The 17,584-nt window shown below is 48.5% G+C and overlaps 1 protein-coding gene across 5 annotated transcripts in view; it reads right to left on the reverse strand.

The window, feature by feature from the left end:
- The window catches only part of SCNN1A (sodium channel epithelial 1 subunit alpha), a 32,088-nt gene extending 19,835 nt beyond the window's left edge, over positions 1-12,253 (reverse strand). Inside the window, exons 1-3 of one of the 5 annotated variants that reach the window (XM_071210137.1) lie at positions 10,759-10,838; positions 10,325-10,348; positions 9,307-9,667 (exon numbers count right to left, since the gene is read on the reverse strand). In XM_071210137.1, the coding sequence (XP_071066238.1) occupies positions 9,307-9,662 (356 nt within the window). In that variant the 5' untranslated portion in view covers positions 9,663-9,667; positions 10,325-10,348; positions 10,759-10,838. Of the gene's footprint in view, positions 1-9,306; positions 9,668-9,840; positions 10,378-10,758; positions 10,839-10,910; positions 10,936-11,783 lie in introns of those variants that run through there. The other 4 variants (XM_058282627.2, XM_071210138.1, XM_058282632.2 and 1 more) reach the window with 4 other exon arrangements.
- Between the last annotated feature and the right edge of the window lie 5,331 nt (positions 12,254-17,584).

Here is a 17,584-nt window from a genome sequence, read left to right on the forward strand (position 1 = left end):
CATGGGTATCCCAGAAGGAAAAGAGAAGAGAAAAGGAACAGAAAGAATATTTGAAGAAATAATGGTAGAAAATTTCCCAACCCTGTTGAAGGACATAGATATCCATGCCCAAGAAGCACAACGTACTCCTATCCGAAAAAATATGAATAGACCAACTCTGAAACATACTCATCAGAATGCCAAATGCCAAAGACAAAGAATTCTGAGAACAGCAAGAGAAAAGCAATGCATAACATATAATGGATATGCAATAAGATTAAGTACTAATTTCTCACCAGAAACCATGGAGGAAAGAAGACAGTGATCTGATATATTTAAGATACTACAAGAGAAAAACTTTCAGCCAAGAATCTTATATCCAGCAAGACTGTCTTTCAAAAATGAGGGTGAGATCAGAATATTTACAGATACACAGAAACTGAGAGAATTTCTAAGCAAGAGACCAGATTTTCAGGAAATACTAAAGCATGTGCTAGAGCCTGAAAAGAAAGACAGGAGAGAGACCTCCATGAGAGTCTAGAAATGAATATTATATCAACAAAAGTAACTGAAAGTGTCAAAAGAGTGATGAAAGTAAAATATGACAGATAAAACTCATATAGTCAGGAATAAACTTAACCAACAATGTAAAGCACTTGTATTCTGAAAACTGCAACTCAATGTTAAAAGAAATCAAAAAAGACCTAAATAACTGGAAGAACATTCCATGCTCATGGATTGGAAGACTTATTATCATTAAGACATCAATTCTACTCAAATTGATATACAGATTCAATACAATCCTGAAAAAATCCCACCAGCATTAAAAAAAAAAATTGAAAACACGATTATCAAATTTATTTGGAAGTGTGAGGGGTTCTAAATAGCCAGAAACATCATAAAAATGAAAAGCAAACACTCATCTCCAGACTTTAAATCGTATTATCTAGCTATAGTGGTAAAAACAGCATGGTACTGGCATAAAGACAGACACATAGACCAATGGAACCAAATTTATGGTTCGGAAACAGACTATCACATGTGTGGTCAAGTTATTTTTTACTAGCCTGTCAAACCCACACAGCCTGGGCAGATCATTCAACAACTGGTGCTGAAAGAAGAGATATCCATAGCCAAAAGAAGGAAAGAGAACCCTTGTCTCACACCTTATCCAAAAATTAACTCAAAATGGATCAAAAACCTAAAAATAAAAGCAAGAACCATAAAACTTCTAGAAAATTATAGGAAAATATCTTCAAGACCTGGTGGTAGGTGGTGAATTCTTAAAGGAGATAAGAGGAGGACTGAGATGGACTACTGATGTTTAATGTATCTAGAAGTTTTAATTAGCTTTACTGTAAACATGTGGAAATGTATAGCATGGATGGTAACACATAGTAACTAGTTTTTAAATGGGGATGCAGCTGAAAATGGTAGTCTAGGTATGTAAATGCCAACTGACAGAATGCTAGAAAATAATCTAGTTTTTAAATGGGGATGCAGCTGAAAATGGTAGTCTAGGTATGTAAATGCCAACTGACAGAATGCTAGAAAATAATCTAGGAAATGAATAGCTCAGTAAACCAAGAAGTGGCTGAGCATTGTGGTTGATGGTACAGATGCAAGAGTGTCCTCAGTGAGCTAGAGCAAATGTACATCACTACTGCAGGGTGTTGGGAATGTGGAGAAGCATGGGAAAAATACAGCTGGAATGCTCTATGGACTGTGGTTAGTAGTAATAATATAATATTCTTGCATCTATGCCAAAGACGTACTGTTTTGATAATGAGGCAGTATGGAAAATGTGAGCCAGATATACACTATGGACATGGTAACTATCAGATGATATTATCTTATCTGTAGCAAATGATCCACCGTGGTGTGGTATGTTGACGGAGGGGTGCTGTTTGTGAATTCTGCACATGTGCATGATTGTTTTATAAGTTTTCAACCTCTGTCATAAAAAAATATATACTTAAAAATATATATAATTTTTAAAAATAGAGTGGGTTGGGGGAAAAACATACCAAATGTAAGGTAAGAACTGATTTGTACTAAGATTTTGACAATATTCTTTCATAATTTGTAACAAACGTCTCACAACAATGCAAGGTGTTGGTGGGGGGTTGATGTATGGGCCTTTGTATGATGTTATACATGTTAGCTTTGTAAGTTCACAACTTTTACTATACACTTAATTGTTTATGTGTGTTCATATATAAATGATGTAAAGATAATAATAGGGTTGCTTGGGGGAAAATACTTCAGTCAGTAGTAATATTTTGACAATGCTCTTTAATCATTAAAAAGGTTTAACAACAATGCAAGTTTTTGGTGGTAGGGTGAGTTATGAGAGTCCTGAATGATGTTATATATGTTTGTTTTGTAAGTTCACAACTATTATTATACACTTATTGTTTATGTATGTTTATGTTTGAGTGATATACTTCAATAAATTAAACAACAACAACAAAAATAGAAAACTACAAGTGTTGGAGAGGATGTGGAGAAATAGGAAAACTCATTCATTGCAGTAGGAACATTAAATGTGAAAGACAGTTTGGCAGTTTCTTGGGAAGCTAAATATAGAATTACCATACAACCTGGCAATCTTGCTACTAGGTATATACCCAGAAGAACTGAAAGCAGGGACTCGAACAGATAGTTGCACACCTCTGTTCACGGTGGCATTTTTCACAATTGCCAAAAGATAGAAGCAGCCCAAGTGTCCATCAACCGATGAATGGATTAACAAAATGTGGAATACATACAATGGAATATTATTCAGCTGTAAAATGGAATGTAGTCCTGATGCATGCGACAACATGAATGAGCCTTGAGTGAAATAAGCCAAACACAAAAGGACAAATATTGTATGATTTCACTGCTATGAACTAATTCTGATAAGCAAACTCATAGAGTTAGAATCTAAAATAAAGGTTACTAGGAGATAGATTGGGGTTAGAGAATGGGATGATGATGCTTAACTTGTACAAAATTTCTATTTTGCTCATGGAAAAGGTTTGGAAATGGATGATGGTGATGGTAGTACATTATTATTAGTGTAATCAACAGCACTGAACTGTATAGGTTAATGTGGTTCAAAGAGGAAACTAATAATCTTTCATCAAAATTTGTAACAATGGTAACTACTGTTAAAAAAAAATAGTGCAGTTATTTTTAAAAGTGCTATTATCAGTACAAGCAAATGTTCCACACCAATGCAAGGTGTTGGTGGTGGGGGGGAAAAAAACCACACACATCTACCTTATGACCTAGCAATTTTAATTCTGTGTATTTATCCAATTCTACTCCATTATTTATCCTAGAGCAATGAAAATATAAAGACTTGTACACAAATGTTCTCAGAAGTTTTGTTCATAATAGCCAAATAGCTTGAAACAACTCAAATGTTCATCAGTACCACTCAGCAATAAAAAAGGAACTGATATAAGCAAAATCAAAAGAAAAAAACTTGGAAGAATTTCAGAAACATTAAATTGAGCAAACTAAGCTAGACACATGCAAAAAATATGTATTGTATGATTCCATTTATGGGAAGTCTATGAGCAGACTAAACTAATTTATGTTAACAGAAGTTGTAGAATGATAAAGGGGAGAAGAGAGGAATTTGCTGGAAAAGGGTGCAAGGAAACTTTCTAGAATAATAGAAATGTTAATATCTTAATTATCAAACCTCAGTCAACAGTTGGGACTCGTGCATGTTTTTATATGTAAATTATACCTCCATTAAAGAAAAGGTAAAATACCAATGCAGAGTCCCTCACCAGAGATTCAGGTTTAATAGATCTGGGGTGAGACCCAGACAAGGTTGTTTTGTTAAAGTACTCCAGGCAGTCCTCATGTGTAGCTTCATATATTAACCACTGTCTAGTCCAAATCCTTGCTGTCCTCCATTTGATTCTATTTCCATCTCCATCATAAAAGTCTAGCTGACTGAGCCTTAGCATCAGCTCCACCAGCCCCTCATCCCATGGGAGGAAATGTAGCTCAGATCTAAGGTGTATGCTTGGCATTCGAGACGCTTGCTACTTATTGGCAATTAAAAGAATGGCAACATGGGAAGCGGATTTGGCTCAACAGATAGAGTGTCTGCCTACCACATGGGAGATCCAGGGTTCAAACCCAAGGCCTCCTGACCCATGTGGTAAGCTGGCCCATGCGTGCAAGGAGTGCCATGCCACATAGGGGCATCCCCTGCATAGGGGTGCCCCACGCACAAGGAGTGCACCTCACAAGAAGAGCCACCACGTGAAAAAAAAAAAAAGTGCAGCCTGCCCAGGAGTGGCACTGCACACACGGAGAGCTGATACAGCAAGATGATGTAACAACAACAAAAAAGAAACCCAGATTCCCGGTGCCGCCAACAAGAATACAAACAGACACAGAAGAACACACAGCAAATGGACACAGAGAGATAACAACTGGGAGGGAGGGGAAGGGGAGAGAAATAAATAAATAAATAAATCTTAAAAAAAAATTAAGAATGGCAACAATAGTTGGTATTTATTAAGCACTTATGATGGCCAGGCACTATGGTATAAGAATGTAAATTGCTTAATTTAATGTTCAGTGTAAGTCTGCCAGGTACTGTTCTCCTCTTAGCTGCTATTGGCATTCTCTTTTACAGGTGAAAAACCTGAAGCCTGGTGTGACAGTCCGAATTTTGTGAGTCCCAGAAAAGATCATGTCCTTAAACATCCATTCCTATGGGCGTGGGGCCCTTTGATTGCATTAAATTCAGTTAAGGGGACTTGGTTAGATCACTTGATTAGATTGCTCAATTAGATCACTTTAGGGCTTTTGATTGGACTACATCAGTGACTTAGGTTGGGTCTCTGCTGTCTTACTAGGTCTTACATAAATTGAGAATACACACACACACAGAAGAGACACAGTGAAAGGGAGCTTTGCCATTTTGACCCTGCTATGTGAGAGAGAGGACTCTAGATTCACCTATAGCTGCAGAAAAAGAGAGAAGCCCTGAGAGGCTCAAGGAAAAGAGGCCCAGGGAGAGATGACTGATGGCCCACAACTGAGCTTGGGGAAAAGCAGAGCAACTAAGGCTGAGAGGGGAGGCCTAGAAAGAGACAAGCCATATGCCTGATTGCCCACAGCTGAGCTCTGAGAGACCAGTGAGCCTGAAGGTAAGGCAGAAACCTGGGCAAAGATTGGCCGCCATCTTGCCTTGCCATGGGGCAGGACACCAGGATCACCAGTAGCTGACTTTGATGAGAAAGCATCTCTGACGATGCCATAATTTGGACAGTTCATGGTCTCTGAACTGAAAGATTTTCCCCTAATAAATTCCCTTTATAAAGCCAACCTATTTCTGGTAATTTGGCATTGGTGGCCATGTAACAAACTAAGACACATGGTGACTTGCGCCAGGTCAGATGGCCAGGAAATAGGTCAGAAGGCACAATAACCATCACATTGCCCTCCACGCTGTCCCTGCCATCTCTGGCTAGTTTAGGAGGGCTATGTGGTGCCTCAGAAAGAACGCCGGGGCCAGAGTCATCCAGACGTGTTCCTGCCACATGGCCTTCTAGCTGTGTAATGGTGGATAAAGTAATCCACCCTTTCTGAATCACATCCTAAGTTTCCACTTCTGTAAACAGGTATAACAACACCAGATCCGCCTGCCACATGAGGTCCTTGAAGGGTGAAATGAGAAAATATTACGTGACAGTCCTTCACCAAGTAAAGAGGCCATTGAATATCAGGAAAACACAGTCAGGAACCCCGGAAATTGAAGTGTCTTGATCTCAAGGCCTTACAGGAAGAATCCAAGTCCCCCAGCTTGGCCAGAATTACTTCTGCGCCACAAGCCACCACGTCCCTGGCTGCACCTCCCTTCCCACCACATCCCCTCCAAGCCGGCTTAAGTCCTCCTGTGTCCCTCTTCCACCTGCATCCTGTGCCTTCCTTCTTTGGCCACATCATCTTTTCCCATGAAGGCCCATCCCATCATTTGCCAGGCCTCCCCCTCAGTGTCCCTCATCACATCCAGCTCCTCCTGCCTCATCCAGAGAGGCCTCTGATGAGTCCCCCATGCCTACCGCAACCCAGTCTTCCAGCCCACAATTCTTCCTACCTCCACCCCACCTCCCCCGCCCCCCCCCCCACACCTGTGACAAGGCCTCCAGATGAAGGGTCTTTGTTGCTCTAGATCCCCAGGTTCTTCCTTGGGTCCTTCCCAGGACTGGATAAAAAAATCTTCCCTTGGGCTCTGTTCTCAGCGGATGTAAAATTGACTGGCCCTCTCCTTGGGTGACCAGAAAGAAAGAGGCTGCCCTGGCAGACCCTTCACGTTGGGTTCTTAGCCCTTCCTTGCCCAGTCTGAAAGGTCTTCAGCCCTGTACCCCTTCTCTGGAAGGTCAAAGCAGCACAAAGCCCCACTCCTCCATCTCCCCCACCCCCTCTGCCATGCTCCCGGTTGCCTGCGCCGAGCTGCCAGCAAGTCCTGTGTCCTGGGCTGGTGCTGCGCCTCCCTCCCTTCCACTGATTTCCATGTCCCTGCTGATTCCCTGCAGAGGAATCGCTCATGCCCTCGGCCTCTGCCTCCTGCACCTACCACCAACAGCCGTGATTCAGAGTCAGGTCCCCATCCGGCTGCAGTAACCTCTTCACCCCATCCCTGCCTCTCTTCTTGAGGAGAGAGGTTCCTGGGGCACTCATTGGCCACCTCCAGCCTGAGGGTGGCTTTGCCCAGGCTTCCCCCCACTCCCCGCCCAAAGGTGCAAGGGGAGAAAAAGTGCTGAAATCAAACACACTTGGTTTGCTAGGCACTTGAGATCCCCAGTTCACTGCTGGCTCCCTGTCTGATCTTGGGCAGAATACTTAGCCTCTCCTAGCCTCAGTTTCCTCATCTATGAAATTGGAGTACTAGTGGTACCTCCTTTAAGAGCTCTGTCATAGAGACTATATCATTTACTTCTTCCTTTCCAATTTGGATGCCTTTTATATCTTTTTCTTGCTTCAGTGCTCGAGCAAGTACTTCTAACACAATGTTAAATAGGAGTGGTGACAGTGGGCATCCTTGTCTTGTTCACGATTTTAGAGGGAAAGCTTTTAGGATTTCACCAAGACTATATCATTTAATTAATATAATAATTTAACTTATATTTACATTAATTTGGAAAACTGCCTGGCACATACTTAGTCCTAGTATAAGTGTTAGCAGTTATCATTGTTGTTTTCACTATCAGTAGCTGTGGGACCTTGCTCACATTATTTCACCTTGAGGAGCCTCGATTTCCTCATCCACAAAATGGAAACAATAAGAACACCCACCTGCGTGGACTTGTCAGGATTAAATGAGCTCATGCTTATCAAGCATCCCCACAGGGTAAGCACCAGTCAGTACTCCATCTCATTCTCTAGGCTTGGGAGCCTCCCCTGCCTCCCTCCCTTCCTAGGTGTTCTCTCCTCCTCCTAGTTCTGCAGGAGTTCTTCGTGCAGGAGGAACTAAGTCCTTGCAGATGGGGTCTCCCCAGCTGCAGGGCCTTGGGGGCAGAGGCGCTGGCGTCTGCTCCCTGGAACGCTTTCCAGCTCCCTGCTCCCAGCAGAATGCTGTCCTCTCCATCTCTCACCACCATCTTTACAACCACAGCTATTTATGGAGCACCTGCTGGCTCCTGTCTTCCCTCCCGCCTGGCCTGCCCTCCATGCTGGCAGATCCAGGGCCCACCCCAACGCCCAAGGCCTGCAGGAATGAAAGGAAGGGGCAGGCATGGGGGATGGCAGGGGACTACAGAGGGTGGGCAAGAAGAGCTGGGGGCAGGGAGGAGGGAGAGAGACAAGGCTGAGGGGAGGAGTCAGGGGGAGACTGAAATGACATGTGAACATTTATTCCACGCCCCACGTGTCATTTACTCCAAGCCCCACGTCGTGGTTATCGAGAAGAGGCAGCGTTTGGGGATCAGGCAAAGACAGGGTAAGTTAGAGCTCCATCGCTGACTCTCTGTGACCTCGTGCCTTGTCTCTCTTGCCTCCTTCTCCTCAACTGTAAAATGAGGATAATAATAGTACCTTCCTCACAGGATTGTTGTGAGAATTAAATGAGATGCCTATAGAGTACTAAGTGTCTGATGCAAAAAGCAGCTTCTTAGTAAATGGCCCCTACCCTAGGCCTTGTATGGTGGTTAATCAATGAAATGGCCCAGAACTGTCTTCTCTCCAGGACAGAATGTCCCAACACTTATTACTCTATGACACATCTTGGACACACCAGGATATATGACAGGGCCTCCACTCCCAACATTTGACCAGACCCAATCATCCATAATTACATACAAATGCATTCCCAAGGTGTGTGTTCACATATACACACACTCACACATGCAAGTCCTCATAAAAAGATCTTACCCTCCTTGGATGTAGAGACTCTCACCGTTTTTATTATACAGATCTCAGTGTGCTGCAATTATTTGTCTAGGTGCCTGTCTCTTCCCATCTTATTTTGCTCTTCTCTCCCTAGTACCTGGCAGAGTACCTGGCCTTCCCTAAACGTGGCTGGATTCTTGTTGAATCCATTGGCCAGGTGCCTAGCCCTGTGCCTGACTTGAGGCAGGTGTTCCTAAGGTGTTGATGACTGAGTGAATACAAATAAAAGGCACAAAGACACCCAGCCCTGCCCTGCTCTCTTCTCCATGGTTACCACCCCTCCCCTGGTTTGTAGACCAAAAATTGGCATGGAGCAGTGAGGAAACCCAAAACCTCGGGACGCGCCCAAGCACTTCAAGGTTAGGCACCTGAGCAGGTGAACAGTGCTACCCAGCCGGGGTCGGCCCCACGACATTTTAGCATGGGTGTTTGGGGCACGAGTGTCGCAAGGGACTGCCTTCTATCCTGTCTCCTTCTCCTTCTGGCTCTGTGGCTCCCCCACTCCCAGCCTCGAGGTCCACGGCTGGCTTTGCAGCTCTAGCTCCCCGGCACCGCACCCCCCCAACTTCGTTTCCTCCAAGGCAAACATCCCTTCTAAAGACCGAAACCCCATGGCCCAGCCCCTGCCTCTTCCCACCTCCCACCACCCAGAGGCACCTGCTTATCTCTCCATCAGATTCTTCGGGTGAGGCTGAGAAGGACTCGTATGCTGCCCTCCTCTTGCTCCAGGGAACCGATGGGGCTGGTTTCTACCTGGCCCTTTGGGAAGCGATCAGGCTCCTACCTCATCACTCCCTCCTCCCCCCTGGCGGGAAGGAGGAGGGAAGGGAAGCGTGTGGTCCAGCACCCATGCCGTGGATGCGCAGAGAAGCCAGGACCCCCTCGGGGCACTGGCGAGGTGCCGAGGGCCCCACTGACCTGTAGGGATTGAGGGTGCAGACGGTGACGGCGGGGAAGACGAGCTTGTCGGAGTTGAGGTTGATGCTGAGGCTGACGGGGTAGCTGAAGTACTCTCCGAAGAGCAGCCCGAACTGCCAGTACATGAGGCCGAAGGTGCAGAGCCATAGCACGGCCCAGAGGGCGGTCTTCATGCGGTTGTGCTGGGAGCACACCAGCCGGATGGCCCCGTGGATCGTGGTGTTGCTGCAGAAGAACTGGAAGAGCTCCCGGTAGGAGCGGTGGAACTCGAGCAGCGCCTCCTCCTCCTCCGTGGGCTGCTGGGCGGCCGCAGGTGAGGGGCCCGGCCCCGGCTCCTCGGGCTTGGCCCCCTTCATGAGCTCTAGGTGGGGCCGGGGGGGGGGGGGGGGGGGAGGGGGGAGGGAAGGCTGAGCCCCTGGCTCCAGCTGCCCTCCCCCATCACCACCCCACCTAGGGTGAGGGGCTCCTGACCTCCCCGCTGAGCCGCCTCTCTCCCGCTCCTGCCTCCCTCCACCTTTCCAGAAGCCCGCTGACCTGCAAGAAGCCTGGAGCCAGAGAGCTGGAGCTGCGCTTCTGTCAAGTGGCCTCTACTTCCCCGAGAAGGCCACCTTTTTGGTCTCTGTCCTGGCACCCCGCTTTCTGATTCTACAACAGCCGGACCCTGCCCTGCTCGGTCCAGAGGCTCTTTGACCTCCTGCCCTCCAGGACCCCCGTGTCTTGGCTCTTGTCTGTGTCCTCTGGTTCTCTCGAGTCTCCTCCTCACGCTGTCTTCCTCCTTGCCTGTCTCCTCTCCGTGTGCCAGGCCCTCTGCCCCTGCCTCGCTTGCCCTCCCTCCCGCCGTCGCCGCTCTCAGTCTGGGCTCTCTCCTCCTGGCCTGCCTGGGGCTGAGTCCTGCCCCAGGGACCGCAGGGCGCCGGGGGTTCTGGGCTGCTCGCAGCAACCCACTCCCAGGCAGTGGCTGGACTGGGGCTGGTTCCTTTCCAGTTGAATCTGGCGAAGAGCCTCTCCTCCCCCTCACCTGACAGGTGCAGCAGCTGGCGGGCTTGGAAGCCACAGGAGCCTCATTAGCATCTCAATTACAGGTGGGCAGAGGGAGGGCAGAGGAGGAGTCTGAGCTGGGAGTTCCCCCTCCCCACGGAGGAGGGCCCCTGAGGGCAGGTGAAACCCGGAGCCCTGGACCCGAGAGAGCCTTGACAGGCCAGCAGGAGAGGGTCAGGGATCCTGAGCCATGACAAGGGTCCTGAGCACAAAGCTGGGGAGGGAGAAGGAGGGCAGGAGTGGGGAGACTGGGGGGGGGGGGAGAGCCGAAAAAGAGGGAGGGCAGAACAGGGAGAGATAGGAGAAGGGAGAGAAGGCTGAGGGGAGAGGGGTGGGGCTGGGGCGCATGGCGAGCAGAGGCAAAGGAGGGCGACGAGGAGGCAGCCAGCCTCGAGGGGGTCTAAGAGCACCCACCAGTAGCCGCACCTCCAGGTCCTGGAAAGGAAGGAGGGGGTTCACCTGCAATGCCCCGCCCTGCTCATTCGCCCGGGCACGCCTCCCACCCCTGAGGCTCAGGCCTGCCAGTCCCTCCTCTTCCTTCCTGACTCCTCACCGCCACCCCTCACCTTGCCCAGGCCAGGCGGGGCCCAGGTGAAGCTGGCGGCCGGACAGGGCTCCAGGACATTCTGTTCTTTTTTACACCATTGGCTGCCAAGCCAGGAATGTGCAGTGTCTCCTGTTGTGGTCACGGGGCTGCAGGAATGTAGGCACCGAGAGTGCAGGGCTGGGCAGGGCACTTAGGGCTCAGACGGGAGACCAGGGGGAGGCCAGGACAGCAGGCGCTGCAGGAACGGGGGCGGGGGGGGGGGGTGCCGGGGGGGGGGGACCTAAGCCTACACTGGCCTCCAAAAGAAGGCAAAGCTCATGGGTCAGGTCCCCGTTTTTCCCAAAATCTCTGTCCCAAACTTAAGCCAGCAGGAGGATGAAGAGTGAAGAGCCCGGCTGTGGGCAAAAAAGGGTCAGAGAAGCAGGCCCAGAGAGAGGGCCCCAGGAGAGTGGGAGAGACCAGCCACACGGAGGACCCTGCGGGAGGTCCGGCCCGCAGGAGTGTCTTCGCCGCCTTCTCCCACCTTTCTTGGACATGCTGCCGCAGGCCCAGCCCAAGCCCTGATCAAGCCCCGTGGAAGGAGACAGGCTTGTGGGTAGGTCGTCGCAATACAATAAGGATTCTGGGGGCAGAGATAAGAACGAAGCGCCCTGGGAGTCTGCGAAGGGTGAGGGAGGGGCTCACTGCAAGGAGACTCCGGAGGACTTCTGGAAGAAGGTGGCATCTCAGCTGGAACTTGAGGCACAAGGAGTTTACCAGGCAAAGAAGAAGGAAGAAGGGGAACCCAGGCTCACAAGCCGTTCCCGTGGCTTCCTCTCCGGGCCATCTCTTGTGGCTTCTTAAAGTGAGAGCTGGTGTCAACCAGGATCTCAAACCTGGCCCCATTGCTTACCTTGACACCTGCTCACGTTGCCTCCCGTAGGAACGACAGGCTGGCTTTTTCTTCAGTTTCCCGATGAAGAAACTGACCCTCAGCGAGGAAGTCAGATTTCCGAGGTCACAGAACAAAGGCGCAGCAGAGTTCAAAGCAGGCTTCAGAATTCTTCCTCTCCCTCTGGGATTGTCCACTTAATGCTTTGCCATTTCCTGCCCCGGACTGATGGCCACAGACTCATGAGCAAGGGCTCCCCTGCACCTCGCTGTGGACGCCAGAAGTACACACTTACACACTCGCACACAGAGCCCATGGACTGATCAGCTCTCTGAGTCCTGGGTTATCTCCCTGGCTCTTTGAAAGCTCTCTGGGTTGACCCCACTTCTCCATGGCTCCATGCACCCAAACCCACAGAAGCTCCAACCTCCCTTAAACCAGGTCCTACCGACAAACTCTATATGCCTCCCTGCCTGATCCCGAAGATCTAAGAAGCACCTCCCTGCCTTTCCTATTCGCTAGCTGGTGCTTGAAATCCAGCCACTGGCTTAAGGTGGCATGGCAAATAGTTTTCATCTCGAGGGCTCTCTGAGAAGAACTGTAAGGCCTGGTCTGGGCCCAGGGAAGAGCAGGTGGTGACCCTGGCACTGCCCACTGGCCACAGGAGTGGCAGCGCAGGCTTAGGGACCATGCGTGCTAAATCTGGAATGGGCCAGGGCCAGCTTGCTGTTGCGAGAAAAACGGGAGTCAGAGACCTGCACTTTTGTCCTGGCTCCATTTTAAATATTATCTTTGAAAGTACAGAGATAATACCCAAATATATTTTTGTTGTGATACAATTTTCCAACCAGGCTTTTAGATCCATAAAAGCCTCCCTTTGTCCCATCCCACTCCCACTTCCCTGCCCAAGGGCAGACGCTGTAATTTGTGTACCTATCAACATCTTTTTGTGTGTCTTTTTATGTACTTAAATCTTTTTTTTTTCATGTAGTTCTTTTTTTTTTTTTCCCCCTAAATGAAATCATGTTTATAAGTGTAATCCATGACCTTCATTTTTGCTTTTTCTATGTGACTTTGGAAAAGGCTGTTTACCGCTCGGGGCCTTGGGGCTGCCATCTGGAAAGCATAACAGCAGGAGTGGGTGAGGAGGGCAGCTTGGGCGGCCAAAAAGGCCCTTTTCAGCATTAAGGGGCTCAGACCTGCATCTAGCCCTTGGTTTGTTGGTTGGTTGATTTACTTTTTGAGGTACTGAGACAGGGGACTGAACCCGGGACCTTGCATGTGGGAAGCCAGTGCTCAACCACTGAGCCACATCGGCCCCCCTGAGTTGGTTTTTTTCATTTGTTTGCCTGTTGTTGGCTTGTTATTGTTTTCAGGAGGCACCAGGGACCGAACCAGGACCTCCCATGTGGGAAGCAGGCACTCAACTGTTTGAGTGACATCTGCTCCCCAGCCCTTGTTTTTTTTTTTTTAATTATTCTTATTTACATGTACAACTTTATTTTTTTGCAGTAAATAGCAGTTGGATTCAAGCAGGATTATTTGTTAATCAATGGATTTTTTTTTAAGATTTGTTTTTTATTTATTTCTCTCCCTTTCCCCTCCCCTCCCTCCCCACCCCACCCCAGTTGTCTGCTCTCTGTGTCCATTTGCTGTGTGTTCATCTGTGTCCACTTGTGTCAGCGGCACCCGGAATCTGTGTCTCTTTGTTGCGTCATCTTGCTGCCTCAGCTCTCCATGTGTGCAGTGCCACTCCTGGGCAGGCGGCACTTTTTTCGCTCTGGGCGGCTCTCCTTTTCGAGGCACATTTCTTGCACATGGGGCTTCCCTTGGCAGGGGACACCCCTGTGTGGCAGGGCACTCCTTGCGCGCATCAGCACTGTGCGTGGGCCAGCTCATCACATGGGTCAGGAGGCCCTGGGTTTGAACCCTGGACCTCCCACGTGGTAGGCGGATGCCCTATCCATTGAGCAAAATCCGCTTCCTGAGCCCTTGGTTTTAATGCATGAGGGAAATGAGGCCCAGAGAAGCAAAGGGACTTGCTCACAGGCACCCAGGCGGTAAGGGTGGGGCCAGACTAAGAACTGAGTCTCCCCTTTCCAAGTTCCGTGCTGCCTCCGTGACTTCCGGAGAAGTGGAGTCTTGTTCTGCGGAGCGCCAGGCCTCTCCTCACCATCCCACAGAACCCCAGCTCTTCCTGCCCATCCCCACCCCCAAGACTAGCCCTCCTCACACCCTGGGGCATGACTGTAAAATGTGGGAGGGCTACAGGGGGAGAAGTGAAAGCAAAGGGTCTGCAGCCCGGTGAGGGCTGAGTCGGAAGTGTCTGCCTAACCCCGCTCTCTGGGGAGCGGGAGATGACATAAAGAATCTCTTTCTCCTCTACTCAACCACATGTCGGTACTTCCTATTACCCTGTTGTTCATATGAAAGGACCGTATTATGAGTTCCCTGAGGACGGGGTCCAGGTTTGCTCATCTTGGTGACCCACTCTGCAGAAGACAGCAGAATCTGCATTGCGGGGGAGACCCAAGGTTTGCCTTTGACAGAGAGGCATGTGCTGTGAGAAAGCGTCTCCAAAACAAACATGCTAATTTCCTCTACTAACCCACTAATTTGTGACTCGTTATTTTATCTAAATTTCATTCAACCTTTTTCCTTTTCCGCTTCTATCTTGTCTAGGGTAAAAAGGAGTTACTTAAATGCACTTCTTTGTACTTATTGCCTAGGCACTCTGCACTGGGCTTCCCACTGAGGAAAACTGGTCCTTTTAACTGCACTTATGTAATATGAATTTCCTTTTAAACTAAAACGGTGTTCCCGACAATCTCTCCCTTCCATGCTTAGTCCAGACACCTGGCAAGATGCTAGAAGTTCACCTTTAGAAGTTCATTACTTCGAGTTAAGGCAGGCTTTCTCAGCCTGGGCACTGCTAATATTTTGGGCCAGATAACTGTTATGGGAGGCTGCCCTGTGCATTGTATGATATTCACAGCATCCTTGGCTTCCACCTACTAGATGCCAGTGGTGTGCCACATGCACATGCCCCAAGTCAAGACAATAACCAAGCATGTCTCCAGACATTGTCAAATGTTTTCTTGGGGGCAAAATCACCTCCATTTGAGAAGACGGATTAAGGCCTGGTCCCCAGTGAAATGCAAACACACCAGAGAAGGGCAACCCTCATCAGTTACACACTTCTTAGTGTTTGCCAGATCCGTTCCAAGGGCACCAGCAGGCTGAGAGCAGTGTGGGAAAAGGAGAGAAAGAAAGTGTATTTATAAGCCATTCCTACAACCATTCCCTTTTTTAGATTCTTCTTGGGCCTGTGAGAAGAAGGTTCTCTCAGCAACGCCCCGTGAAGAAGATCCCATAAGTTCTAGGAGTCTTTGGGAACTCTCAGTCTGCTGTGGCATTGCCCAGTGGAAATCAGTAAAGCTTCAAGCAAGCTGCTAAAGAACACAGAAAGGAAGAGGCAAAACAACGCCCTGCCCCACAAGAAACTATGGATTTCTCTTCCCTCAGAGGCTCCATTCATCCTTCTGAGGAAGGTTGGGTAGGCATTTTAAGAACCATTTATTAACAAGATTTCTCAATATGGTCCAGCCAGGAAGTAGGAAACACTCTAAGTCTCAAAGAGAAGATATTTAGTACAGAGAATTGGCACATGGGGAATGGAATTCCTGAGAAGCCAACAGTGGACAATGAGGCAACCCAGAGAATAGCAAAGCAGGAAGCAGCTGCCATCTCTAGGGCAGGAGCGACAAAAGAGTAAGACAGCATTTTAGACCCAGAAGCCTCCAGAGCTACTTGGCAGGAACTAAATAATGGAGGCTGCCTGGGATCATGGAGGCAGCAAAGGAGGAAACACAAGCACTCAGCGCTGGCCAAAGAGAAAAGAAAGAGGAGGAGAAATAGCCTGGCTTCTTTCCTCCTCCAAACCTACTAGGTGGCCAAAGGGAAAAGGAGTCTGGGAAATGTAGTTCCCGGTGGAACAGAAAGGAAGAGGATGGATCTGCTTGCAAACCAGCAGTTGACGGGCACAGAAAAAGAGACCCAGAGAGGTGAGGTGCTGGGGCCAGGATTAAAACCCAGGTCACAGGGCTCTTTCCTCAGGGTCTAGAGAGTCCTTGAAGCTTGAGTGACAGCATGAGTCCAGCAGCAGAAAGCAGGAAGTAGTCCAGCCAGCTGGGGTTAAAAAGGATCTGAAATAAAGGTTACTTAAAGGTTACTATAAAGTGGGGAGCTTTGACTGGGAAAGGCTTGAAGGAAACTTTGGAGGTCCTGGTAATGCTACTCTGACGGAGGGGCACCTGGATATACGCAAAAGTGAAAATTCATTGATCTGTACACATAAAATTATCATACTTGATGCACTTTACTGGGTATACATTATACCTCAATTTTTAAAAATGAGTCCCTAGCTTTTAAGGAAAGATCCTGCAATATTTTCAAATGAAAGTATATGATGTCTGGGACTTCAAAATAATGGAGGGGGCAGTCCAGGGTTCAATTCCTGGTACCTCCTAATAATAATAATTATTATTATTATTATTAATGGAGAGGGTAGGAAAGTGAGTGGGGGATATGGAGGAATTAAGATTGGTCATATAGAATAAAAATTTAAAAACAAAGAAACATGGAACTGCACAACACAGTGAACCCTGAGGTAAACAATGAACTATAGTTAATAGTACAATCATAAAAATGTGCTTTCATCAACTGTAGCAAACGCCCCACACCAATGTCAGGTGTTACTAATAGGGTGGTACATGGGATTGGTGACGTGTTAAAGCTGGGTGATGGGGACTGGGGACATAAGTGTTCCTAACACAATTTTCTCTTCTTCTGTATATGTATATATTGTGTGTGCAATTTCCATAATAAAAAGCAAAAAGGACCTAAGGCCTCGTCATGTGTTTAGGAGCTCCGTGGTAAATCCAGCCCCAGCCCTCAATTTCTTTGACCTGGAAAGAGGACCAGCCTAAGCAGCGTGCTCTTCTGATATCATTTCCCTTCCCAGGCAGCCTTGATCATCTGTATAAATAGCTGCCAGCAGAGGGCGGGTCCTGGGCGCGCACCAGGTGAGGAGAGATGGCTTCACAGAGGAACCTGAAATGCTCAGGCAGGTCCCTTCACCCCTCTGTGACCGCTCCCCGCCAAACTCACTTCTGCCCCAGGACTCCCTACCTCCTTCCCGCAGGGCCAGTCAGACCAGTCAGACCACAGGAGTGAGCATGAGCTCTGAACAGGGTCCTACCCCCGGAGGCTGTGCTCGCCACTCATCCAAGGAGACACCCCATAAGCCACAAGGAGGCAGAACGGTTGCTAGAATGAGCTGGGAACCGGAAATGAGGAGATTTGGACTTTAGGCTGGTTCTGCCCTGATAGATGGGCAAGGCGTTGTTCATTCATTCATCTATTCGGTAACTACATGTCGAGCACCTGGCATGTACCTGAGTCTGTGCTAAGCACAGGGAATCCAGGTTTAAACAATTCAGTCTGGGCCACTGCAGAGCTCGCAGCCTGGTGGGGAGGTTACAAATCCCTGCAGGAAGAGCCTGAGAGTGGTCTGCAAGGGGTCAAGGGCGTGGGGGGGGGTGCATCCCATCCACCCTCAAGGACAGGTGGGAGGAGGCTGGGGGTGCAACGCCATCAGAAACCAGACAAAGGCTGTTAACAGGGAGAAGGGAGATGGAGGGAAGCAAGGGGGCAGGGGCCAGTCTAAGCCACTCTGGAATCCTGGTCTCATCTACAGCCTGCCCATCCTGAGGGTGAGGGGGCTGGACTGGGTAGGCTCTCAGTTTCCTTCCAGTTCCGAG

This window comes from Dasypus novemcinctus, chromosome 20, assembly GCF_030445035.2.
Source record: "Dasypus novemcinctus isolate mDasNov1 chromosome 20, mDasNov1.1.hap2, whole genome shotgun sequence".
NCBI lineage: Eukaryota > Metazoa > Chordata > Mammalia > Cingulata > Dasypodidae > Dasypus > Dasypus novemcinctus.